At 50.6% G+C, this 23,484-nt stretch overlaps 9 protein-coding genes across 9 annotated transcripts; 4 read left to right on the top strand and 5 right to left on the bottom strand.

Moving 5' to 3' along the window:
• AFUA_5G01920 (putative GPI anchored protein) lies at window positions 1–1,790 on the bottom strand. Its single transcript, XM_743057.2, has 2 exons — window positions 722–1,790; window positions 1–653 (listed from the first exon to the last, which is right to left on the bottom strand). Exons 1-2 carry the CDS (start codon window positions 1,053–1,055, stop codon window positions 370–372), a joined length of 618 nt encoding a protein of 205 aa, XP_748150.1. The 5' UTR covers window positions 1,056–1,790; the 3' UTR covers window positions 1–369.
• Window positions 1,791–2,682: 892 nt separating this feature from the next.
• AFUA_5G01910 (putative aldo-keto reductase (AKR)) lies at window positions 2,683–3,699 on the top strand (the record flags this gene model as incomplete). Its single annotated transcript, XM_743058.1, has 2 exons — window positions 2,683–2,949; window positions 3,010–3,699. 2 exons carry the CDS (start codon window positions 2,683–2,685, stop codon window positions 3,697–3,699), a joined length of 957 nt encoding a protein of 318 aa, XP_748151.1.
• Window positions 3,700–4,561: 862 nt separating this feature from the next.
• On the top strand, window positions 4,562–7,487 carry hsf1 (heat shock factor family protein; the record flags this gene model as incomplete). Its single annotated transcript, XM_743059.2, has 2 exons — window positions 4,562–5,498; window positions 5,555–7,487. The coding sequence occupies exons 1-2, from the start codon at window positions 5,032–5,034 to the stop codon at window positions 7,485–7,487; spliced, it is 2,400 nt and encodes a 799-aa protein (XP_748152.1). The 5' UTR covers window positions 4,562–5,031.
• A 571-nt stretch (window positions 7,488–8,058) lies between these two features.
• cwc27 (putative peptidyl-prolyl cis-trans isomerase) lies at window positions 8,059–10,440 on the bottom strand. Its single transcript, XM_743060.2, has one exon. It carries the CDS (start codon window positions 9,904–9,906, stop codon window positions 8,227–8,229), a length of 1,680 nt encoding a protein of 559 aa, XP_748153.1. The 5' UTR covers window positions 9,907–10,440; the 3' UTR covers window positions 8,059–8,226.
• A 452-nt stretch (window positions 10,441–10,892) lies between these two features.
• AFUA_5G01880 (histidine phosphatase family protein) lies at window positions 10,893–13,154 on the bottom strand. The gene has a single exon (XM_743061.2). The coding sequence runs from the start codon at window positions 12,597–12,599 to the stop codon at window positions 11,169–11,171; it is 1,431 nt and encodes a 476-aa protein (XP_748154.1). The 5' UTR covers window positions 12,600–13,154; the 3' UTR covers window positions 10,893–11,168.
• Window positions 13,155–13,236: 82 nt separating this feature from the next.
• Window positions 13,237–15,426, bottom strand: AFUA_5G01870 (replication factor C subunit 3). The gene is made up of 5 exons (XM_743062.2): window positions 15,204–15,426; window positions 15,065–15,152; window positions 14,843–15,017; window positions 14,382–14,768; window positions 13,237–14,326 (listed from the first exon to the last, which is right to left on the bottom strand). The coding sequence occupies exons 1-5, from the start codon at window positions 15,341–15,343 to the stop codon at window positions 13,926–13,928; spliced, it is 1,191 nt and encodes a 396-aa protein (XP_748155.1). The 5' UTR covers window positions 15,344–15,426; the 3' UTR covers window positions 13,237–13,925.
• A 53-nt stretch (window positions 15,427–15,479) lies between these two features.
• Window positions 15,480–16,620, top strand: arc18 (actin-related protein 2/3 complex subunit 3; the record flags this gene model as incomplete). Its single annotated transcript, XM_743063.2, has 6 exons — window positions 15,480–15,717; window positions 15,780–15,825; window positions 15,936–16,210; window positions 16,263–16,375; window positions 16,435–16,513; window positions 16,573–16,620. The coding sequence occupies exons 1-6, from the start codon at window positions 15,712–15,714 to the stop codon at window positions 16,618–16,620; spliced, it is 567 nt and encodes a 188-aa protein (XP_748156.1). The 5' UTR covers window positions 15,480–15,711.
• Window positions 16,621–16,975: 355 nt separating this feature from the next.
• trm6 (tRNA 1-methyladenosine methyltransferase subunit GCD10) lies at window positions 16,976–18,969 on the bottom strand (the record flags this gene model as incomplete). The annotated part of the gene is made up of 2 exons (XM_743064.2): window positions 18,663–18,969; window positions 16,976–18,608 (listed from the first exon to the last, which is right to left on the bottom strand). The coding sequence occupies exons 1-2, from the start codon at window positions 18,746–18,748 to the stop codon at window positions 16,976–16,978; spliced, it is 1,719 nt and encodes a 572-aa protein (XP_748157.1). The 5' UTR covers window positions 18,749–18,969.
• A 273-nt stretch (window positions 18,970–19,242) lies between these two features.
• On the top strand, window positions 19,243–23,105 carry AFUA_5G01840 (MINDY family deubiquitinase). Its single transcript, XM_743065.2, has 6 exons — window positions 19,243–19,556; window positions 19,672–20,311; window positions 20,365–21,218; window positions 21,274–22,892; window positions 22,948–23,000; window positions 23,083–23,105. Exons 2-4 carry the CDS (start codon window positions 19,687–19,689, stop codon window positions 22,348–22,350), a joined length of 2,556 nt encoding a protein of 851 aa, XP_748158.1. The 5' UTR covers window positions 19,243–19,556; window positions 19,672–19,686; the 3' UTR covers window positions 22,351–22,892; window positions 22,948–23,000; window positions 23,083–23,105.
• Window positions 23,106–23,484: the final 379 nt, after the last annotated feature.

Genomic DNA, 23,484 nt, shown 5'->3' with positions numbered 1-23,484 from the left:
GCCCGAGGAATCCCTGTTCTTATAGGTACGCTGATATGTGCACGTTTCCCGAAACGGCCGTATTATAGCACTAGAGGTCAACTTGTGCATATCTACTCGGGAATCGTGCGTTCTCTTATTCAGGAACGAGCCATAAAGTCGGTGTAAACAAACTCACTTGAATCATTGCTCACATATAAGGAACTACAGCTCATGTTGGAGGCTGAAAATGTAGACAGGTACCTGCGAAGGAAATCACACAAAAAATCATCAGAACGGGCATGAGGAACGTCATGTCATCAATCAATAACACAGCAAATCATTAATAAGTTGGCCCAGAATCCCTAAATATAGCTCATTTCTGTCATGGAGTTGGCCATTGAATACTCCTCATAGCCAAGCAAGACCGATCAATCCCACAACGGCCGCCACGGACGCCGCTTTCGAGACTGTAGAGCCAGCAGCTGCATTGTTGTTCGGTTGAGCGTTGCTGCCATTATTGGTATTTTCGGGCTGCGAGTTACCAGTATTACCGCCGGATCCAGTCGAGCCGCTGGCATTATTCGTCGCAGTTGGAGTGATACTACCCGTAGCAGTGCTTAGGATAGAGGTTGCAGCGGCTGCATTATAAGTAGTAGTGGAGAAGGAACAGGAGGTGAGAATGTCATATGCATCTGTACAGATATGCATTAGTTCTATTCTTGGTTTGGGAAAGGCACATGTCATGCATAAGCTACCATACCATTGTCATGGGGCCTTCTGTGGTCGTCATGGTCATGGTCATCATCATCGTCATCGTCATGGTGAGTGCCATTGCGGGTGTCGTTTCTGAACTGGGAGATGCATGCTTCACATAGGGGAACCAGAGTAGGTGCCCGGTTCGAGTTGCAAATGCAGTTCATCTCAGCCCTGTCGTCGTCGCGATGCGTGTTGTCGCACTGCTGGGCGATGCCCACCACAGGACTGCAGACGTCCCAGCAGCGATCAGGGACATCGTCACGGTCGAGCTCGGCTGCGAGAGCGATGTTGCTCGCGAGCATGAGGCCAGAAAGAGCAAGGAACTGCAAGGCACGCATTGTTGCTGGATTTGAGATGTGGAAATGAATTGGACTGATGAGACCGCAAGCGGATTCTGTATGTTTCTTGTGTTTGGAGGATGTAGACTGTCCGGTGAATTGCGCGCGTTTATATATTGATCCTGCTCATCATTTCTTGGCGTACTCCCTTGATCGACAGACTCCGAAACCAACGATATATCGCCCAGGGTCCATATTCCACAGCGATCTGTCTGCCGAGAGATTCAAAATAGAACAGATGAAGTAGATGATCTTGCTCCAACGGTCAGCTGTGGAAGAGCAAATGCGTCTCTAAGCCTCTCCAGATTTAAAGGCCAAGCAGTATGTCTGAAGCAATGAGCCTGAAGATCGACACAGGATATCCATCTTCTCCAGCATCGGAAAGCAGCTGCCTGGAAGTCTGATGATCCATTGATCCGGTTTATGCCTGCCAAGACAGCGTTCATCGAAGGTAGACGGGTAAGGCGGGGGCTAAAGCCATTTATGGCTGCAGTGAACCCTGGAGATAGCCTATGATGGTTTGTGATTGATCCAGAGAAACCGGAGAGGTTGTGGGTCAATTAATGTGGCTGCGCCTGCGATGAGTAATGAGTTGAGAGCTCAAACCCAAAATCCTAGCATCTTGTTGCATTCGGTTGAGCTTATCGTTGCAAAGGATACTGTAGTTGGAAAATGTCTACAATTCAGCATGGCTCCTGTAATCACAAGTAGTAGAATGGATCCTTTCTCGAGAGGAATGCGTTAAGCTCATGATGTCATTCCAAGATCACTGCTCTGCTTTAGAGGAGTTGTCGACATATTGCATTGGGTGAATCCATGAACAACACGACGATGGATTGACAGACTCTCAATTTTTTAGAAAAACAAAATCAATGATGTGATAGGCCTCTACACTACTGCACCCTTCTGCACAGGATTTGCAGCCAAAGGCAAGGGTCCGTCAGATCAATGCAAAACCACACACTTGGTACTGCACAGCCTCTCCACTATATATAGCTTGGTCTCCAGTATAATGATATTAATCATTCAAGTTCTGACAACCAGTTAGAGGGAATAGAAAATGATGCTGCCTAGTTGGAAGGAGACTGCGAAAGCCAGAAGGTAGCCATAAGGTGATGTGCTGAATGTAAAATCAACATGTATTGGAGGAGCATTGGGGCTGATGCGTCTGGATATCTTGGCGAACAAACAGTAGAAAATCAGCCATACGGGAAGAAGCATTTGTTGTCTTCCTGATACCTTGAAAATGTACCGAGAATGCACCTAGAGGAAATAGTTGCAATGATCCTGAAAGAGTTCTGTATCCTAGATGTCGGATTTCTGCCGGCATCTTGTCATGCTTTGATATCTTCGGATTTGATGGATTATCACTTTCAGAAAGACTTAGAGCAGCTCTGAACTATGGCGTTATGCCCAAGAAGACTTTCGATAATGATGTCACATCACCTATATACGTTGATTGCATGATTGGTCCGGAATCACAGACCCTCCCCGAAAAAACACCGGACTTGCTCCTCAGATTATCATTAACAAACATTCGAGGATCTAAAAATTCATTGACAGTATCCTTCGGAATTGCTTCCGTGTTCAGTTCGTGGGTCCCGATTGTGAAAGTTCCTACTTTTTCATGGCACGAGCTGCTATCAGTAAGATGCCATGGGATAAATACATTCTGCGTTCAGTGCAAGAGGCACCGCCTGTTCATCTTCCGCTCTTTCTATACGGCACGGCGTGGAAGAAAGACCGGACAGCCGGCTTGGTGTACCAGGCACTGAATGCAGGATTCAGGGCGGTTGATACAGCTGGTCAGCCGAAGCATTACCAGGAGGAATTGGTAAGAGAAGGTATTCGCAGAGCGATCCATGATGGAATACTTCGACGGGAGGATTTATACGTGAGTTAAAGCCTGAATACGACGGCCTCTTGATGTTTGCTCAAATATGGATAAATTCAGACAAAGTTTACGTCTGTTCATGGGCAGGACCCCAATAAAATGCCCTATGATCCTAGAACTTCGGTGACAGATCAGGTTCATGCCTCGGTCAAGTCATCTCTCCACAATCTCTGCGCGCCAGATGCCTCATCAAGTGTTGAAGATGCTTACATTGATACGTTTCTCCTTCACTCGCCTCTGTCCACGATGGCTGAAACTATGGAGGCTTGGCTTACGCTTGAATCATATGTACCTCATCGCATCCGCAATCTGGGTATATCAAACTGTACCTTACCAATTCTGAAAGAACTTTATGCCCGTGCGACGGTTAAACCGGCGGTGGTCCAGAACCGCTTCTATCCTGATACGCGATTCGACGTCCCATTGCGCACCTTCTGTGGGGCTCACGACATCATTTACCAAAGCTTTTGGACTCTGACGGCCAATCCGGGACTACTTCGATCAGATGCGGTTCAATCATTAGCGAGTCAGGTAGAGATCAGTCCTGCAGCAGCATTATACTGTCTTGTCCTGGGCCTGGGTAACACAACTGTCCTGAACGGTACGACCAACAGGGCTCGGATGGATGCGGATTTGGCTGCTGTCAGGAAAGTTGAGCAATTTAGCAAGGACAGTCCCGATGCATGGCAGATGGTACTGGACCATTTCAAGAGAGTCATAGGCGACGATGTTGACACTGTGAAGAAGTAATCTATTTATCTCACTGTATTGATCTGACATTCCATATGATGCATTGGAGTTTGTTTCGTCCCGTGCGGGAGGAGCCGCAAATAGCAGCGGGGGGAACATGGAATTCAATGGAAATTAATGGAAATCAATAGAACCCGGTTGAAGCTTCTGGGTCGAAGATCGAAACACGAAGGGAGCGCAAGATAGAGAAGTATGGGAAAAGCTTCAGACGATCGCCACATTTTTGAATCAAAGATATGGTACAGCTCGGATCCGAGACGGGGGAAATTTCTTCACCTAATAGGGGGGGGGTATAACACAGCGACACAACTTATGATAGCGCGAGATGATTGGTCGTTAAGTATGATGGAAGTGGGCTGGCACTTGGATAGACATCAAGTGGGCAGTCCCATATATAGCAATTCGAGGATGATTCTCTACTATGAGGCCTCACCTCAATTCAAATAACACAACACTACAATCGAAGAAGCCCGGCCTGAAAGATATTACATTTCGACCTTACAGCGGCCAATTGCTGCATGTTGTTGATGACCTCTAGATAAGTTCAGGTTTCGACGTGAAGCGGGCCAGCAGCACGTGCTTTGGGCACTAAAGTGCTGACTCATCACAAAGCCAATCGGCAATTTGGGCAGTCACAACAGGTGACCTCATTCATCCGCCGCCAAGCCATCTCGACAAGAGGGATTTGCCAGTTCGTTGGCCATCTTGCGTTTGCTGTTCTTTCTTAAGCATCCGAATCGACCTGGACGTTCCCCCCTCATCGTGCAGCCTATCATCCTCATCTTGGTTGTGCAGCAGCCGTCGGCATCTTGTGCGTCGTGTCCGTCAGCTTTTCTGACCCACAACCTTTGTTCGTCAGCAGTTATTTAGCGCTCGCAGTGCTCGACCGCCTAAGACGGCACTGTATCCAGTAGCAATAAGTTCGCCCATCCGATTGTCATTATCCTTGGTCCTCGCGGAATTGTCTCCCGGTGCTTCCTGTCTATTGTGGCCATCGTTGCATTCAGATCTGCGAGAGGCGTCTGTCGCGTCTGTCGCGTCTCCGCCATCGATAACTCTCTTCCTGCCGTCAGCAACGCCGCCCTCATCCCACTGTCGTCAGGTGCTCTGTGCTTTCCCCCCTCTGGGTGATAAGAAGACATTTGCAATCGGGCTTTTGGGGCTACAAGTCATCCGAGTATTGGACAAACCTTCGAAACGATTCACAATCTCTGGCGACAAATCTTAGATATCTTCAACGTCGCCTGTGGCCAGATTCCAAAAAGAATACCACAATAGTTGTTCCAGCGATTACTTCCGACCAAGTCAAGGTCGTCAAGTCTGTCGCCTGTAATGAGTTCTCAAGGTGTAACTCGCAAAAGACCTGCTCCTGGCACAACCCCTACTGTTCATCCCCAACTGAGCCCAATCTCGAACTACCCCGCCGCGAATCCCGGCTCTCAGTTATCGAATGATCAGTTCTTGCAATGGGGTCAGAACCCTCCCAATGTCATAACGCCACCTTACACTGATGCTGGTTCTTACAACGTCGCGCCTTATACGACAAATCAAGACGTTCCGGGAGCCACAGTCACCGCATCCACCCAGCTTGCTCGCCGACAGCTGCCGAATCAGCTAGTCAATAGGGGTCGCGGTTATGAACAAACGCCGTCTGTTTACTCTGATCATAGCGGTGGCGCTGGAGAACCTGGAGGATGGGGGGAAAGTCTGGATGAACTCTATCGGCGGGCATTGGTCGCCAAAAGAGAGGCGCAGGCAAAAAGAAAACAGATACCCCCTTTTGTACAGAAGTTGAGCAGGTATGCCACTACTGAGATGTGCTTTGTAAATGCAATCCTAACTGCTGTGGTTTTAGTTTTCTCGACGAGTCGAAAAATACCGATCTTATACGATGGTCCGATGACGGAAATTCCTTCATCGTGTTGGACGAAGACGAATTCGCCAAGACTTTGATTCCCGAACTCTTCAAGCACAATAACTATGCTTCTTTTGTTCGTCAGCTGAACATGTACGGATTCCATAAGAAGGTGGGCCTGTCCGACAACTCGATGCGAGCCAGCGAGCGGAAGAACAAGAGTCCCAGCGAATATGCGAATCCCTACTTCAAACGTGGTCATCCGGATCTACTGTGGTTGATCCAAAAACCCAAGAACACCGCGGGGCAAGGCAGCAAGTCAGGAAAGGGGAACGTGCGAGTGAAAACGGAGGAGGTCGATGAGAACGAAAATGATGACTACGGTGAAGATGGTGCGTCCCGGGATGATCGTAACCGCAGTCGCCAACTATCTCTAGTTCCCGGAAGTATGATGCCCAAGGACCAACTTGCGGGCGTCTATCGGGAATTGCAGGCCATTCGGCAGCAGCAGCAGATCATTTCGAACACCATCAACAAGTTGAGGAGAGAGCACGAACAGCTCTATGCGCAGGCTGCCAATTTCCAGGAACAGCATAATCGCCATGAGAATTCCATCAATGCAATTCTTACGTTCCTGGCCACTGTGTATAATCGCAGCCTCCAGGGACAGGACGGTCCGCAGAATCTTGCTAATTCTTTCGCGGGTGTCATCTCACAGGATCAAGGTAACGTGGTCGACGTGGAGGATGACTTTCCACTGAGTGCGCTAGGTGCGGCCAATCTCAATAGCCCTAATGCACAGCGATCGATGAAGAAACAGCCTCTGCTGCTGAAGGCTCCTCCGACGACTGACCGTCAGAATGGTCGCGCTACAACGCTCTCCCCCGCAGGTAGCACCTATAATCGCTCACAGTCTCGAAGCCATAGCCGACAACCCAGTGTTACTCAGGCTGGCCACGTCGAGGAGGTCTTTGAAACGAGCCCTACGCAAAAGGATGCCACGAATTCGCAGAATCGGCAGTATCCCCAGAGCGACATAATGTCTGTCATTCAGAATACGAATGCGCGGAATGGTATTCCCACGACCTTTGCTGAGTTTCCTAACGTGCTTTCATCCCTCGAGACTTCTGGCGGTAATTCTCCACTCACCCCGAACCAACGTGCAGATATGCTCCGACTCATGGCCAACGAATCTCACACCGATCCAAATATTCCAGTGCCGTCCGACAATGCGTTGATAACTCCGACGCCTCCGCCCATGCCGCATAATTATAATGGTCGTCTTGCAAGTACCCGGGCTGAGATAGACAACCTGATGAAGATGCAAGCCGAACAAGATCGTTCTGTACAGAATTTGACCAATCTCTTGCAACCGCTTAGTCCCACCGGGACCATTCCGGGACTTGCAGGAGGAGAAAATGGAAGCGTACCCCCACCCGCGCTTGATCTTGACCAAATATTCAATAACGACTATTTCACGGACATTGGAGACCTTGAGCACAACAAGTCTAACATGGATCTTGGTGATACAACAAGCTCGGTTCCTGCGCCCGCACCAGCCGACGCGCCCGTCACGACAGGCGCGGAAGACGTCAAGGATGGAAGTGACCTGTTCGACTTCGACCAAATCCCTCCCGAAGGCGATCTTTTTGATACCTCCACCGCCGCGCAACAGCAGAGCCCTAGTTTCTTCAATGGGTATGACGGTGCTGGCTATCCTGGTGGCTCCGGGACAAACGGACACACACTCATTGGCCACAAGAATCCCAACGGAGATTCCGGGCGGATTGTCGAAACTCTTACCGACAGTGAATCAACCAGTCCCAGCACTAACGTGGACGAGGTGCCACAATACTCTGGCCCGGCCGGGCTCAATGAATCTCACGGAGGTAAGGGAAATGGCGGCGGTGCGAAACGGCGCAGGAAGGCTTGATGTTACATGACATCTACTAACTTGGCTTCGAGTCAATAAAAAAAGCGAGGAGGTAACGGTATGAGCCAGAGAGCGCACGAGTGGAACCAGGTCAGAAACGAGGAATACCTACGGCGTGGAATATCCGGTGGGCGATCTGAACTTTTACGAAATCCAAGTCATACGTTTCATGACATCGTCCTTAATTTATGTCACCCTCTCCTATCCTACCGAGTTAGCAAAGTAGAACAACAAAGTACTTTGCAGTCGATAACGGCACATAATGACGACGCTACTTTCTTCTCTTTTCGTTTCCTTCTTTCCATAACTCTTTCTATTCTACCGACATGGGCAACAACAACAAACACTTTGGCCAAGATTATGAATTTTTGGGGCTGGATGATTCGATCTTGGAGGTCATCTCAGCGAATCCATCCAGCAAACGGAATGATGGACTTTGGTGCTGGGGAGCAATCTTTATGCCTTGTGATGTATGAATGGTTTCATGATTTCAGTACATAGCAACCTTTCAAACATGGCAAATATACTACTGTTAGTGTATATGCAAGGTTGTATCACCTGCATACTTCATGGCTGGTACTTGAGGGCGCCTCCTCACTGGCTGGTAGATGGCCCTGTTAGAGAGGATCTGGGTGAGCGACAGGGTTTAAGGGTCAGGCTTCACTAGAATCTGTAGCTCATGGGACTCATTTGAGGGAATAGACGTTGTTAAGGTTATTCCATTGCACATATGATTACATCACGGCTTCTCCCTCCTCCTTCGATCCCACTCTTGATCGCCGACACGCTCCCGCTTGCGATCCCGCTCACGATCCCGCTCAAGGCCGCGACGTTTCCCACCCACGAACTCCTTCTCGCGTTCCCGCGGATCAATCACAACAAGGGAGTCGACATCGTCCGGGTGCTCGCGCTTCCACTGCAGATCTTTGCCGAGCATATCCTTGCCGAAGCGGAGTTCGTGCGTCAACCAGTCCCGGTCGTCGTCGTCGGGGGCCTCCTCTGCGGTGCCGGTGTCGTCCCATGATTTGCATGACTGGCAGTTGGCTATAAAGTGGAGGTCGCAGAGCTGGGCCTCTTCATCTTCCGGTTCGGTATTGGACTTGGCTTGCGAGGTGTATTTCGTGGTGTCTGAGGCTGAGATTGAAGTCTTTCCGTGAGGGCCGGACTTGGCGTCTGCACTCTCGAGCTTCGCTTTGAAGGCATTGAACATTCGCAGGGTTTCGTCTTCAGCGGCGCTGCTGAATCCCGTTACACCGTTGGTGCTGCTGCCGCGGCCGGCGCCGTTGACGGTCCCGGGGGGTGGGCGTTTGCGGCCACGGATGGCGGTCTCAGGGATCATGGCTTCGAGGGCGGACTTCTTGCGGCCGGTGTCTGCCGGGCCTGTGGCGACGGTGCGCCGCATCGAGGCTTTGAGGTTCTCGATCTCGGCCCTTGTCCGGGACAGGATTGACTGTCGTGCTGGAGGGGATTGGGGCGGGGAGCGAGCGGGGCTTTCAGGGTCGGGGAGGGGAAGCTGTGTCAAGGGGTCTGGCGTCTTGGGACGGTGTTTGCGCTCCGCGGAGAGGGATCGTCTGGGGGAGGGCGAGCGAGGACGCTTCCGAGTCTGCTGCTCCGCCTCTGGTGATGTCTTCTTCGGTGCGTCGTTGGCCGGCGGGATGCCGGCGTCGACGACTAGAGTCGGGTTGAATTTGGGCTTCGACGGCCGCAGAGGGACATCTTCGTCTCCTTCGTCGCCGCCAAAGCTCAGAAGTGTCTTTCCTCCTTTCGCTTTCTTCTTCTTCTTTGCCGCAGGCTTTTCCTCCGCTGCCGGTGCAGTAGCAATCGTCTCCCGCCTCTTCAGCTTCCCGGCAAACGGCCCCAGCTCCCCGACCTCACACGAGACAACCTTCACAGGGTAAACAGGGCGCTCCGTCCTCTCCACGCGCTCCGCCTCCGCGATCTTCAACACATTGTAGATACTGTCCCCCTCGACGCGCCCAAACAGCGTACACTGTCCGTTCAGCTCCCGCTCCGCGTTCGCCAGCGTGATGAAGAACTGGCTCCCGTATGTCCCGTCCTCGCTCTTCGCCATCCCCACCAGCCCGCGGCGGTTGAAGCGCAATCGGCTATGCAGCTCATCCCGCAGCACGACCTTCTCGTTCGGGTCGCGCGCTTCCGGGTCGTATTCGAATTCGGGGTACTCGTAGATGGAGGTGCCGCCTGAGCCTGTGCCGGTGGGATCGCCGCCCTGCACGATGAAGTCCGGGACGATGCGGTGGAAGATTGTCCCGGCGTAGTAGTTGTCCAGGCAGTGTTGGAGGAAGTTCTTGCATGTGAGAGGGGTTTGGTTGGCAAAGAGGGCGATGTGGATGGGGCCGAAGGTGGTGTGCAGGGTCGCGGATGCGGTGGGCGGGGGCTCGGTGGTATAATGCGCTGACATGGTGTATTTCTAGGATAGATAGAGGAGGTCTGTAGGGATATTGACGTTGGTTTCTGGGATCTCAGCTCTCGCACGCAGATGAGCGGCTTGAGCTCTACAGCTGCAACAGCCTCAGATAATATAAATCTTCGGGCCCAATTGAAGTATATGGAGTCAGAACCTGCAAGTCATGTGTGGACTTGTAAAGCATAATCCGAGTAGCCTCTGGAGTTGGGGAGGAGAGAGTAGGTTGGTGGTTGGTGCCCGGAGACGATTTTGCGGGAAGTTGTTGCAGCTTCTTTGGGGGACTTCTGAGGGTCACGTCATGTTGCCGGCGCATGTTGATCCTAACGGTCTCCTACATCAACAATTCTAGAAAAATTATCGGTGTGGCTTTCTCAGATATCAACAATGTAGATGACTTTTACTTTCGAATAGCTTCAGATATTTTCAAGCTTTCTTGCTTGAGATCGGGACATATTGGCTACTGACGACACAACATCAACGCATAGTTGTGGATACACGTTTCTTGTAGCGAATCTTAGTTACAGGCCGAGTCCCATGGTCTTCTAGTGAGGCTGATTCTGGTGTTCGAGGATCCTTAACGCTAGAGCTTTCGCGAAGTCTCACAGAGAGGAAGCATTCATCCTCCATTATATTGTGGACTTCGCCTCGCATACGAGAGGGCATCATCAATGCAATCTCTTGGGATGTGTATATCTGTTTGAATCAGTCTATCTGAAAGATAGACTAATTCTTAAAGAGAGAGCGCCATCGACTTTTGTTTTAGTAGATCTCCCATATACATCACGATAACACTGCTCCATCACTTGACATTCCTAGATCTCTAGTAGTATTCAGGATAGGACCAGTGTTTACTCCGTAGTGCTGGATGTTCTGCACCAGTCATCTATACGAAGATTCGCACCTTGGACAAAAGTAGAAAAGGCCGACGGGCATTACTCCGTATAGTGACAGAGATCGCTTGACAGATCTTATTTGTTGAAGGTCTTTCCTTGTTGGATTCATATGGGAAGATGCTTAGTCTTAGTGTGCCAACATTGCTGGGACAAGTACCCTCGCAAATACTGCCTATCAACCGTTTCCTTGCGGCTTAACATTCATTCTGAGTAACTGATATGCATTAATATCATATATTCGTATCTCATTGAACATCTCTTAGTTGCTAGTAGCATTGATATCATGAGTCTCCGTTTTGCTGAAGCCATCCATGCCCTCTCTTTGTTTCCTATAATAATCATATCAAAAGGTGATGCATCGTCTCAAACCTTCTTGGGCCCCTCAACAGTTGTGGTCTCAACCCCAGACACAGCACTCCGCTTCTTGGTGATTCTGAATCCACCGACAAGCAGGAAGATCGCTTCCAGACCGAGGATCACCGCCAGAGTGACCATAGCACCGATAACACCAGCGACAGGTCGCGACACTCCATCCTTGGAGGAGCTCAAGCCCGCAGAGGAAGACTCCGATCCAGAAGAGGAAACAGTGTAGGCGGCACACGCGCCGTCCGTGTTTCCGCACGCCTTGCACCACTGCTCGTCGTCCGTGATGGCGATCTTCTCGGTCTGCGTCACAAAGTCGGACCAGGGGATGGTGACACTCGACTGGCCGTACAAGGGATATTCGGCCGGAGTGGACGAGCTGCTGATGGTCCCATTGTGGAAAATGAAGCGCACGCTGATCTCGGAGGCGGGCGGGAACTCGTCCAAGGTGGAGTTGGTGACGAGCTCCCAGGCCATAGAGGAGGCGTAGTCCGGGATGCCGGTGAAGTCGACCGTTGCGGCGGGCAGCTGCGCCAGGCCAAAGTACGAGAGGAAGGTGCCGTATGAGCCGAACTGGACGTTCAGCTTGCTCTTGCCCTTGGAGGCGATAGTCTCGTTGAGGCCCTGGAGCACCTCGCCGGCGAGGGTAGAGCCGGCGACGGCGCGGATAGGCTCGGAGGTGTTGTAGGCCAGGTTGTACTGCTCAATGTTGGCGAGCAGGAACAGCTTCTCGCGGATCTCGGCGGAGGGGTAGTCGCTGCTCGAGTTGTGGATCGAGGCGACGTTAAGGAAGTCCCAAATGGTGTAGGCGGACTTGAAGCTCATCTTGGAGGCGGTGAAGGTGTCGTTCAGATATGGTGAAAGCGACTGGTAGAAGTCGCTGGTGGAGGCGAGCAGATCCTTGTACAGCGCTGAACTGTAGTAGTTGTTGCTGCTGACCTTGGCGTTTTGGCACTGGGTCGCATCCTGCAACCAGGTATTGCTCTCGCTGTTGGTACCGGTCTCGATGAGTGCCAGAGGGATCAACTGGTAGCCATTCAAGGGCGCCTCAACTGTCGTGCCATTCCCCAAGGTTTGACTGGCCATGGTTCCGACGGGGGGATAGACACCCTGCAGGAAACCAGTGGCCGAATTCTGAAGTACATTGTCTGAGGGAGCCGAAACACTGATCTGGTTGAGATTGACAATCTCCTCGCTTATACCCTGAATGTAGTGCGAGGAGCTGGAGTTGATGTAGCGGTCATGGTAGTAGCTGCCAGTGAGGAATACTTCCTTGTATCCCAGGTCGGTGAGTTGAGTGTTTCCCAGCACCTTGGGGGTCCGATCACCATGGCGAGCGAAGATATAAGCTCCAAGAACCTTCTCAGCAGACGCGAAGGGAATGGCCATGAGGGCCAGCAGGACGCTGGTGGGTTGCACCGAAGTCCGCATGGTAAGACTGCTCAGCAAGATGACTGATCGAGGGCAGTAGAGAAAAACAGAATTTCGAGATCTTGTAGTGGGTATCGCGATTAATTAAATATACCATTGGAGAACAACCCCGCGGAATCATGCCGGTGACTGTTATCATGATGACCTCGTTTAAAGTCGATGCACAGTGGGGACGACAACCAGACAACCACTGGGTAACAACTCAAACTTCTTCTAGCTCGGACTGAGGGGTATTTTCGGAGCTTGTCTTTGATAGTTGGTTGATAAACCTGTCTAGCACTAGACTAAGACACTCATGTCCCAAGGTAAGTGCTGCATCTAGCCAGTAGCAGCTTCAAGAGAGAATTGCAGTGCCAACACGAAGGGCGCATTTGATGCTCCATGTTGCAAGCAATGAGTCAAGAAGAGGAGAAATTTTAGCTAATACCACCTATCAGGAAAGATAACGGGCAAATCAGTGGTTGCATGAGTGGAGAGAGCGATGCCCCGTTCCCGTATCCTTGCCATCGTCCACTTTGGCTGCAAGCAGAAAGTTTTATCTCTCTAAGGCTCGAGAGATGAAGAGAATAATATGGGGATTGGAGACTCCGAGGACTCCTCCGTAGACTGAGAATCGTTATCGGGGAACTCCGCGGACATCTGTACCTTGTTCTCTGTTCTGGCGGGGCAAAACAACCCTCGTTTTTCCTCGGCACTGCCTTCAGTCGCATCTTCTGCAAAAAGAGTGTCTACAGATAAGTAAATAAGCTCAAAAAGTCTGATTCAAGAGTTGTTCTATAGACACTCCATAGGATGTCCAACCTGAGAATGCACACTAGTATTATTGCTTATTGCTCACTCTTCCGACTGAAACAAAGTGGGTTCCCATACGATTAATTCCTTGACAGGAAATACCCGGGTATGCCAGATTGATTTCTCTGAGTGTTTTCGACGTCTCCAGAGCAAGTGGGCTTTACAGCGAAGGTGTAGAGGTATCGAAGTACTCTCCGTATACTGGATGGGTATATTGTGAGCACCTGAATTACCTAGCTTCGGGCTGCCCAGATTTATTGAGCTATCTAGTCTGCAGATCGACGAGCCATGCCTCTCGTGCCTTGACTTCTGTTGCCTGGAAATACCGGCTATGATGCACCATCAACCATTTCCAAAACTATGACGGCTGGCGTGCTCCGTAGTTCGGGGACCTGTTTGGCCAGCGTTGTATGGTCGGAGCTGAGCCGCTGATGAATTGCGAGAGCACAAAGACATTGGCTCTTTCATCGGAAATGTTCCCCAGGAACTGTGTCAAGGTGCTTCATTTATCTCTACCAACGTCAAATGCCCGAATCACCGAGCTTTTGCGTCCATTAACTCGCACCCGTTTCGGATAACGCCCACCATTCCACCGGTCTGCATGGTCTCCGATCCACCCGCTGAAAGCCGGAATTCAATATCCGCAAGACCTTCTAGCCAAGTGATCCTTGTCTGAGGCGGCACTTCCAGCTGTTGCAGCTGTTCTGCCAGAGCTGAAAGTATGTCAGCCAAGGCGAGACCCTTGTTCGCCTTCAGGGTGTTGAGAGTATTAAGACAAGATGTGATATCGCTGGTTGAAAGAAGTGTAGTCATAATCTCCTGGATATCGGATGGATGGGGTGCAGCAATGCAGTCGTAAATCGTTTCGTTCGTGATAATCTCCGGTTCGGATTGTGGTTCATCGTTCGTTGCATTTTTCATCGGCAGCGGTCGGCCTATGTCATCCCAGTCAGTATCCAATTAGTGCTTTCAAGATGGTAGAATCCTTACTGCTTGCATGACAGGCTTGAAGCACGTTCAATGCGCGACGCATGTCACCCTTGCTCAACCTCACCAAGCTACTCACGGCTTCTGGCTGGATGCGGATCTGCTCCTTTTCGATCACCTGATCTACCAGCGACCGGATGTCCTGCTCTTTCAAGGGGCTGAAGCGGAAGCGAGTACACCGGGACAGCAGAGCCGGTGACAGTTTGTGTGTATAATTGGCGATGATACAGAATCTCGTATTCGCAGTATATCGTTCCATGATCCGTCGCAAAGCCATCTGGGCGGTTGAGGTCATCGCATCAGCTTCGTCAAGAATAATCAACTTGAACGAAGCTAGTGAAGAGCCACTGGAGGCCGACGGGGCCGCCATTGAAAAGATTTGCTTCGTACCTGATTGATGCGTTAAATATTCCATCCGAGACCGCGATCCGAGACTGCGACTATCAAGGTGTGATGTAACGTACTGGCAAAAGTCTTAATCTGCTCGCGCACTACATCGATGCCTCTATCGTCACTAGCATTGAGTTCGAGCACCATTTGTCGCATATTGTTGCTGCCATAGATCCGTCTTGCGAGCGCGAGGATTGTGGATGTTTTACCAGTACCCGGAGGGCCATATAGCAGAAGATGGGGTAATCGCTGTGATCGAATTAGTATGGAAATATCCCGATGTCATTGACGCATACATTTGCTTCGATGAACTTGTTGATGGTAGCGAGGATGTCTTGATGACCGGACACATCGTCTAGGGTGTTTGGTCGATACTTCTCCACCCTGCGGGCTCAATTAGCGATATACTCAAAAATATGTACGTCAAGTACTGACCATGGTAGGTTATCTTGAGCTTCAACTGGCAAATCCGCAGTTGGTCTCTTAGCTCCCTTGCTGGCGCTGTCGGAGTTGAATTGAATCGCGCTCTTGGGCGCTGGAACATCGACGTCCATCTCATCCTCGAAATCGGACATTTTGAGAAGTCAACCTAGTCAGTAATGTCGGTGGGCTCAACAGGAACAAAGGCTAAAACAATGCTTTCTAATGTTCTGTAAATGGTACTCTTTTTTTTTAAAAAAAAAAATGAAGCTTAAACGCGTCCGAACTCCGCCAGCGCGTAAAGGGTTTCGGAGCCGGAAAATCATGGGGAGGCAGCAAAGGTATGGTTTGCCTTAGTTGGGTTTAGGCCTCATCTGGTGATGACATGAATGGGCACCTCCCGCTGTCTGGCAGCACCGCCGCCTTTGAGTTACGACAACTATCCTGCTTCATTTATTGCTCGAAAGGATCCCCATTGCACAGACTCTAGGGAGTGGATTATATTTACCGCTATCAGGACAGAATGCCGGTACGAGCATTTCAATTGAACACTCTGCGTGTCATTCCACGTTCTCTCCTGACGCTGATTAGGCCTACCATTCCATCTTCCTTGAGGACCGGGATGTTCCCGTAATAGGTACGAACGCTTGTACTTCTTCACCAACCTCTCCGTCAAGCAACTCATGAATCTCGCGCCACACTGCAGCGGACTCGTCGCTAACATCAGCTCTCGCCGTCTACCCTCAGGCAATTTCCCTGTCCTCCCCCTCCGCACCCGTACTCGCGGCCCCGCATACACCCTCCCCCCGCTGCCCGCCGGTGTCTCCGATATAGATGTGCCTCCCGACAGCGAGTCGTACGACTGCGTAGACGAAATCCTGTCTCTTTTCCGCGCCAATGTGCTCTTCCGGAACTTTGAGATCAACGGACCTGCAGACCGCATGCTCATCTACGGAACGTTGTTCATCAGTGAATGTCTGGGGAAGGTCAAACCTGGCATGACCTCCCGCGAGGCTGAAAAGGTACTATTAGGACAGGAATGCGTCAGGGGATCTGCTAATGGGCATACGTCAGGCTTTGATTAATGTTTCACTCGATCATTTCGCTATCCCTGGTGATGTGGCCTTCCCTCTGAACCAGGCGTTCGAGCCTCCCCGAGATCGACAGGATGCAGAGACACTGAGACAGTATGTTCCAATTTCTTTCAAAAGCTTGAGAGCGCTGAGTTTAATGCGATTTGATTCAGATACCTCTCCCAAGTACGGCAGGAGATCGCTATTCGACTACATGCTCGGTTATACGCTGGCGGTGAAGGGCCTTCCAAGGTAGACTGGTCCTGCCCCTTGATGGAAGAGACCCTGTATACTGACTTCTTAACTCTCAGTGGTGGCTGAGCTTTGCGAAGAGGAAGTTTATGGGAAAGAGCCTCTAGATTGTTGAGACATGGACGTGTTTTTTTCTGCTTTATGACCAGGTCCTGTAACAGCAGCGTTCTGAGATATTTCCTGGTTCCCTCGACCGAAGGGCTGCAATTATTATTTCACTGTGACATATTCAGGCATGATCGGTCCCTGCCCCGCGCCTTTAAAGGTTGACCCAACTGGCGTGCCACTGAGCACGTAGGTCTCGGATATTCCATTTCCCTCGACGGAGGCGGAAAGTCGAACCGCATACAATGAGAGGCTATATGTGATGCATTTGTTGCACTTGGCTGCGGACTCGTATGACTATGTTACAAGGGTTGTAATTTCACACCCGGGATTCGCGGCTCTATATTATGATATATATCATGACTGCATTTCAACGTCCACCCCGCTTCCACTCTCCGCTGGTGTTGCGGATTCTTGTTGGGCAGCCACCTTCCTCTTCTTCCGACTTGGATTACCCGCAGCCTGGATGTTCTGATGGGACGGGAAAACGCGAATAGCATGGAAAATATAGCCTTCAGCGCCACCACGCCCCGACATCAGCGGGTGTGTACGCCCAGGAAGTACTTGCCATGCGCGTACTCGGGAGGTCTCGATCGTGGGCGCCAGCAAGAGGGAGGGGTCGAGTGCGAAATCCTTATCTAATTCTGAGAAGTCCGGTTCCTGAGGCTTCTTCTCGTTATCCTGGCTCTGCCCTTGCAAAGACTGTTGTAGGCTGTGCTGTGCGATAATCTCTCGTTTTCGAGTAATGTAAGCCGTCCTTCTGGGAGTCGAATATAGATCGGCCAGCTCGGTCAGAGGTTCGACGGTGGGCGAGTAGACTACTACCGGAGCGGAACCCGCCAATAGTGGGACGGTGTGTTTGAGTACACTTGCCGGCTCCATTAGCGTCGCGACAATGAGGCCGTCAAAGTTACCGGCTCGAGCTTCATCAACAACCCGTCGTACCCGCTCCCAGCGACTGCGCTTTTTGTAATACGCGCTGCGTCTGTTAGACTTAAAAGTGGCAAGGGTCTCGTCAGGGATCACTTCTGGTTCATTGGCGTAGATAGTATCTGCATGAGGATCCAAAAGTTGCATCCACGAAACGGTCTTCATATGCTTGTAAAGGGGATGCGATTCGTCGGGATTGTCTTGATCGTAGCCGAAGTATCGCAATAATGATAAACTAGGCTGCTTGTTCGCATGGATGACAGTGATTGAATTGCCTGATGCAGCCATATGGCGGCGGCGGGCCAATGCCTGGGCCATGGCGTTCGTCTGTTGTCGCTCGCCATTTTCTTCAGACCCCTCGGCGAGTTCTTGGTCTTCGTCCTCCTGATCGTGAGGGTACAGTATGCCCATTCTTTCCGCCATGGCGGCAACTACCAAGCCACCTGTTTCGTCAATGACCAGGTAACGACCGTTAGGTTTTGACGCAACAGCCCCTTCGAACGACGATTGTCCTCCGTGGTGCACATTACCCCAACACCCGATCAGACCTATTGACTCGTCGCGGAGCTCCATCGTTTTCATCGCCTCTTTCCCTTCCAACATATAGTTAGTCAAAAGACTAACATCCACGGGGAGGACTGTGAATCGCTTCAGGAACTTCTTCCGTTTCCGTAATGTGTATTTCGCGAGGGAAAATGCCGTTTTCTGATCTAATGCGGAATGCGACTCCAACAGCTTCTCAATGATCTCTCTCCCTGCGCCGGTAGAGACTTTCTTCAGAGCCTCGATCTCTTCTGCGGTCATTTTCTGAGTTGACGCATCGTCGACGATCTCGCGATTGGTGCGTATCGGGATTCCTTCCTCATTCACCTCCACATCGTCGCCCTCGCCTTCTCCATCGGCGATGAGAGTCTCGGCGTGCAGTTCGGCTGGAGGGACAATGCGAAGGCAATTGTCATTGTTCTCGCCCGAAACGTCAATGATCTCAAAGGTCAGATAAAAAGGACGGCCTATGATCGTGTTGGCGGGGAAGCTCCCGTATTTTCCCAGGTATACTACACTGAGTTAAAAGTCAGTGTAAAGTTATCTAAAGCAATTCAGGCCACTAACGTACGTATTCGGCACCAGTCTGACAATTTTTGTAAGTTCAGACGGGAGTCGCAGAGCGACATGTTGGTAAGGACGAATGTAGGAATGCATGGCCGGAAACTGAATTCACAAAGAGCAATTCAAGCTTCAGCAGTCACACATGTCTCGCGATAGACATACCGCTACGGGGAAGTGCGGACTTGGAAATGTTGCACAACAAATTCTGCCGTATCACGCACTGATAACCAAAAATTGCCCTACTCTTTTTTCTTTCGCATGATGCAAACGCACGGGCCACATCAGGATGCAATCTTGATAACAGATTACATAAGCTGTCCGTCATTGTAGATCTCGGGAAAAAGATCTTACGATCAAGTCACAGTACTCCGTACGTCACGGCACATGCAATGTGGCTGATGCATGTATTTACCATACAATACCGACTAAACGCCACTTCAGAGCATGCTCCAGGCAACAAAATTGGATCCTTGTAACGATTGGGTGTACGATCTGTCATTCTCCACATCGCCAACCCCGGAGTGCCCTGGTAACCTAGGTAGAGATAGCTTATGGAAATCTGGATGCCTGCTTCAAACATGTAGTATATGGATTTGTTCATTTACCTTGGCCTTTCGGATACAATTCTGACTCTTGATTCCAGCGAACTCGTTGTCATTTGTAATAATCAATGGGAACAGGCCGGCATGGCGTTGATATCTCACCCATCCTAGTCCGTGGCTGAGCACTGTTGCCCGCTTCTGAGCCACTGGTTACGTACAGAGTACATACTCACCTGTCCTGAACAATAGCATCAAGCCACCAGCGACTCTGCACACGGTTCTTTATGCATCCAAAGAGATTCTCGACGTTAGCAGAGCTTACCCATCATCTACCTCCTTCCACTTTAAAGCCATTTTAGGTATCTGATCATCCTATGTCCTTTGTCCATACAAGGCAAACCGCCGCACCACTGACGGGCATCTAGAGCTTGTTTTCATCAGGTTGACGCCTAGAGGCTAATAATGCGGCTATAGAAGAAATTCGCCTCCATGGTCCTTCGAAAACGTGCACCGCCGCATCTGTATAGTCTCAGTCTAGGAAATGCTCGCTCTGAACCTCGCTCTCCAATCTCACCAACCTCTCCAACTGCGAAATCAGCTACCTCACCTTCCCCCAAACGCCTGACTCGTCCCAGAAGGGCAAAAAGTTATCCGTATCCCTATCAAATACCTTCAGAGGATTCTATTTATTCGCCAGATCTCAACACCTCGCCAGCATTCGACTTGATGCCGTTGGAACAAGCTCAGAAGTCCCCTGTGGGGACTCTGTCCAGTGATATCGCCAACCCGTGGGCGGATGATGTAGTGGAAAGGCCCGACAGGAGCCATTCTGTCTCTGAGCATCCTCCAGTCCATGCTAGGGAACTATTGCAGGGGTCGCCGCTAGATAATAGAAGAGCCGATCGCGTACCTTCGATTGTCGTTGCAGGCACTCAGAGAAGGATGGCTGCGAACGAATGGCAAGAGGCAAACAACAGTGCGGATTGGGAGCCACCAATCCAACTCCAATCCAACAACCCTTTTTTGAGGGCGAAACAATCCGATGAGAATCCTTGGGGTCCGAATAACCTGCGGGTATCACAAGGAGATAATTCAAGTGATCGATTGAGTCAGAGTACGTTGTTACCGGCCATGCTTTCTTTAATGTTACTGCTTATACAATCATAGGCGAAGGTTATATACCAATGACTGCGCGGTTGTCGCTTCTGGACCAGTCGGGATCGGAGTCTCCATGGGCTGAAGAACGCCCAGAGGCAGCTACACCGTCTCCCGCTTGGCAAAACACTCGAACTGACTCTCAAAATATGTCATCCATGCCTCATGTGGTCCGTGGGAATGGCTCGACATCTCCTTTCCAGACCTCATACATAGGCAATGAGCCTGGGTACTCTTCACAATATCTGCAGCAAGCAGATCATGGGTCGCTTGCTCCAGGAAGCGGCATCGAAACTCCTTACGTGACTGATTCTACCATGACGACTCCATCGTCACATGAACTTATCGAAGTCGATGAGCCCTCTCACGCCGGCGCTGAGCCCACTACACAGCTTCTATCACGGAATACCTCAGCTGCACCTGCGCCACCATTGCCGCAGCGCCCGAACGCAGATGCAAATCAGGCCCCACCACTACCGTTGAGAAACGCTGCATTGTCCGAATCAGATGAACAGCAGCAGAACGAGCAGAGATCCGAGACATATTCGATCCGCCATGTCAACTGGACAGACCCCACCGGGAAATTGCGAGAGTCTCCGGTCCTAGTCCAAAACAAAAACGGGCCATGTCCGCTACTAGCTCTTGTCAACACGCTAGTACTGCGTGCAGATCAGGACACACAGCCACCAATTGTTAGAGCGCTGCGGACCAAAGAGCAGATCTCTCTCGGTCTGTTGATTGAGGCGTTGTTTGACGAATTGACGACCCACGTGGGGACTGATGGTGAACTTCCGGATATTGAGGCGCTCAGTCGCTTCCTGACAATGCTGCACACGGGAATGAACGTCAACCCTCGACTTACACTGGTACGGAGATCATTGTGGCAAAGTTAACGAGAAAACAGTACTGACGGTGACGCAGGAATCGGATGACGCCCCCGGCACCTTCCAAAATACAGACGACATCCGGCTCTACGGGACTTTTGGTGTTCCGCTCGTGCACGGTTGGGTCGCATCACCCGCAAGCGAAGCCGATGGTGCACTGAAAAGGGTGGCACAATACTATGAAGATGTCCAATTACTGCCCTTCCGCAAACAGGAACTTGAAGATCGTGTCTTCCGAGGGGAGACGCTAACTTGGGACGAGGAACAAGCCATGAAAGATATTCACGCAATTGAGAGATTTACTGAAATTGAGAACGCGACTCAGTTGAGTCCATTTGGCTTAGACCACCTTACCGAGAAAATGCATCCTGGGACTTTCTCGATCCTTTTTCGCAACGATCATTTCTCAACTGTCTATAAACATCCTCAACGGCATCAGCTGTTTACTCTGGTCACCGATGCTGGTTATTCCAATCACGCAGAAATTGTCTGGGAGTGTCTCGTTGATGTGAATGGATTCAACGCAGAGTTCTTCTCGGGCGATTTTCGCCCCATTGGTCATGCTCCTCCCGGGACGGTCCCATCCGGGCCACGAAACTCCAACAACCAAACAAACGTTCCTCCCAGCACAAGTGAAGATAGAACAAGTGAATTGTCTCCCCAAGAGCAAGCCGATGCTGACTATGCCTACGCACTTTCTCTTCAATACCAGGAAGAAGAACGCCGGGAAAGAGAAAGCAATAACCGGTCACGCAATCAACGAGCTTCGGCCCCAAACCATCCCCCGGGAGCTTTTTGGGGTTCAGGCTCGGCTCATCAACGTTCAGCGAGTGTAGCAAACGGTAGCGGTAGTGGACCCACGTCGGACGGCCGCTCGTCAAGGCACGGTCATGACCCTGGCGCCAGTAATAACGCGGAAGATCTCCCGCCGCCATCCTACGAACAGGCGGCTACCAGTCCAGCACACCCACCACGAGACAGTCACTACAATACTTTACCTCAGCAAACTCGATATCAAAGACACTCGTTGGGACGGCGAGTAGGCCCAGGTACTGTCGCAGCAGGCTCAGGAGATCGGGCCAAGGATCGAAACAAAGACTGTGTGGTCATGTAGTGCCCACAGTATATTATCTTACAAGTAATCCGAGGGCACATAGCAGGGCAAGCCACGTATGGTGCATACCACGAACCCTATCAATTTTCGGCAACGCTTCATGCTGCTTTTGACGACGATACGATATGATGCTATGTACTTTATATAGATACCACGGGACTGGCATGTCTGAACATTCACTGAATGATAGATAACGGATTCGGAGTTTTTTAATTCCCTGGTTCACTTGATGTACACCCTATTCTCTCTCAAATAATTGGAGAATCGGCGCAGCAGCCAAGGAGCCTACGAGGAACGACAGTCGACTTGGATTGGGTCAGGGTCCTTTCTGTAGCATATCACATGATAAGCCTCAGTTCTATTCACTAACAGCACTTTAAACATTTGCGATCCCCTTGTCCCCAAGGAGATGAAGTTCTCTCGATGGCACTAGAATATTCAACACAACACAGAAACGGATTGCATTTCTCAAGTGTTGATCACTTGATGACTCCAACTCTTCGCCACATCAAGTAGCCTAGCAATCACGCTATTCAGTCAGGGTCGGTCTTCAGCAGCATGGATGATTTCACACATTCCCTAATTCTCCGCGGCCAGGGACTTCAGTGCTGGGGGACTTTCAAGATGCGAGGTTGCGGCGGCCAATACTAGTATGAGAACGTATTTATCCCTAGCTCCTTGACGCAGTTGTCTTAGTTCAAGTGCTAACCACGTTTTGTGTGTACTCTGTAGTAACCAGGAGATTTTCTCCGTGCAGGATTTCTGCCAATGCTCAACATCAATCCTACGGTGGAGAGGTTACCCAATAAGGCATCATGTCTGAATTCGAGTCTGAAACACTGGCTTGAGACCTCAGATCCTGTCGTTCTTCAGAAATTAAAGGCCCCGGGCCCACAACACCGGTGATTGATCATGGTGTTTGTTTGCTGATGCTGTTATTGGAGGAATTATATTTATCGCCATGGAGGCGCAGCACATGGGCTGTCCAATGACACCAGGCAAGACTATGTAAATCCTTGGATTCCTTCGGCGGCCATGTTCATCACAATTTAGCTTCGAGACATCAATTCCCTTTTCCAGGGAGCTTGGCCGTATCGGTTTGACCTTGACAACAGATCCGGGCCGCCGGTCCGC

The sequence above is a fragment of the Aspergillus fumigatus genome, chromosome 5, assembly GCF_000002655.1.
Source record: "Aspergillus fumigatus Af293 chromosome 5, whole genome shotgun sequence".
NCBI lineage: Eukaryota > Fungi > Ascomycota > Eurotiomycetes > Eurotiales > Aspergillaceae > Aspergillus > Aspergillus fumigatus.
The sequence above is the reverse complement of the archived record's forward strand: the minus strand, read 5'-3'. Positions and strand labels throughout refer to the sequence as shown.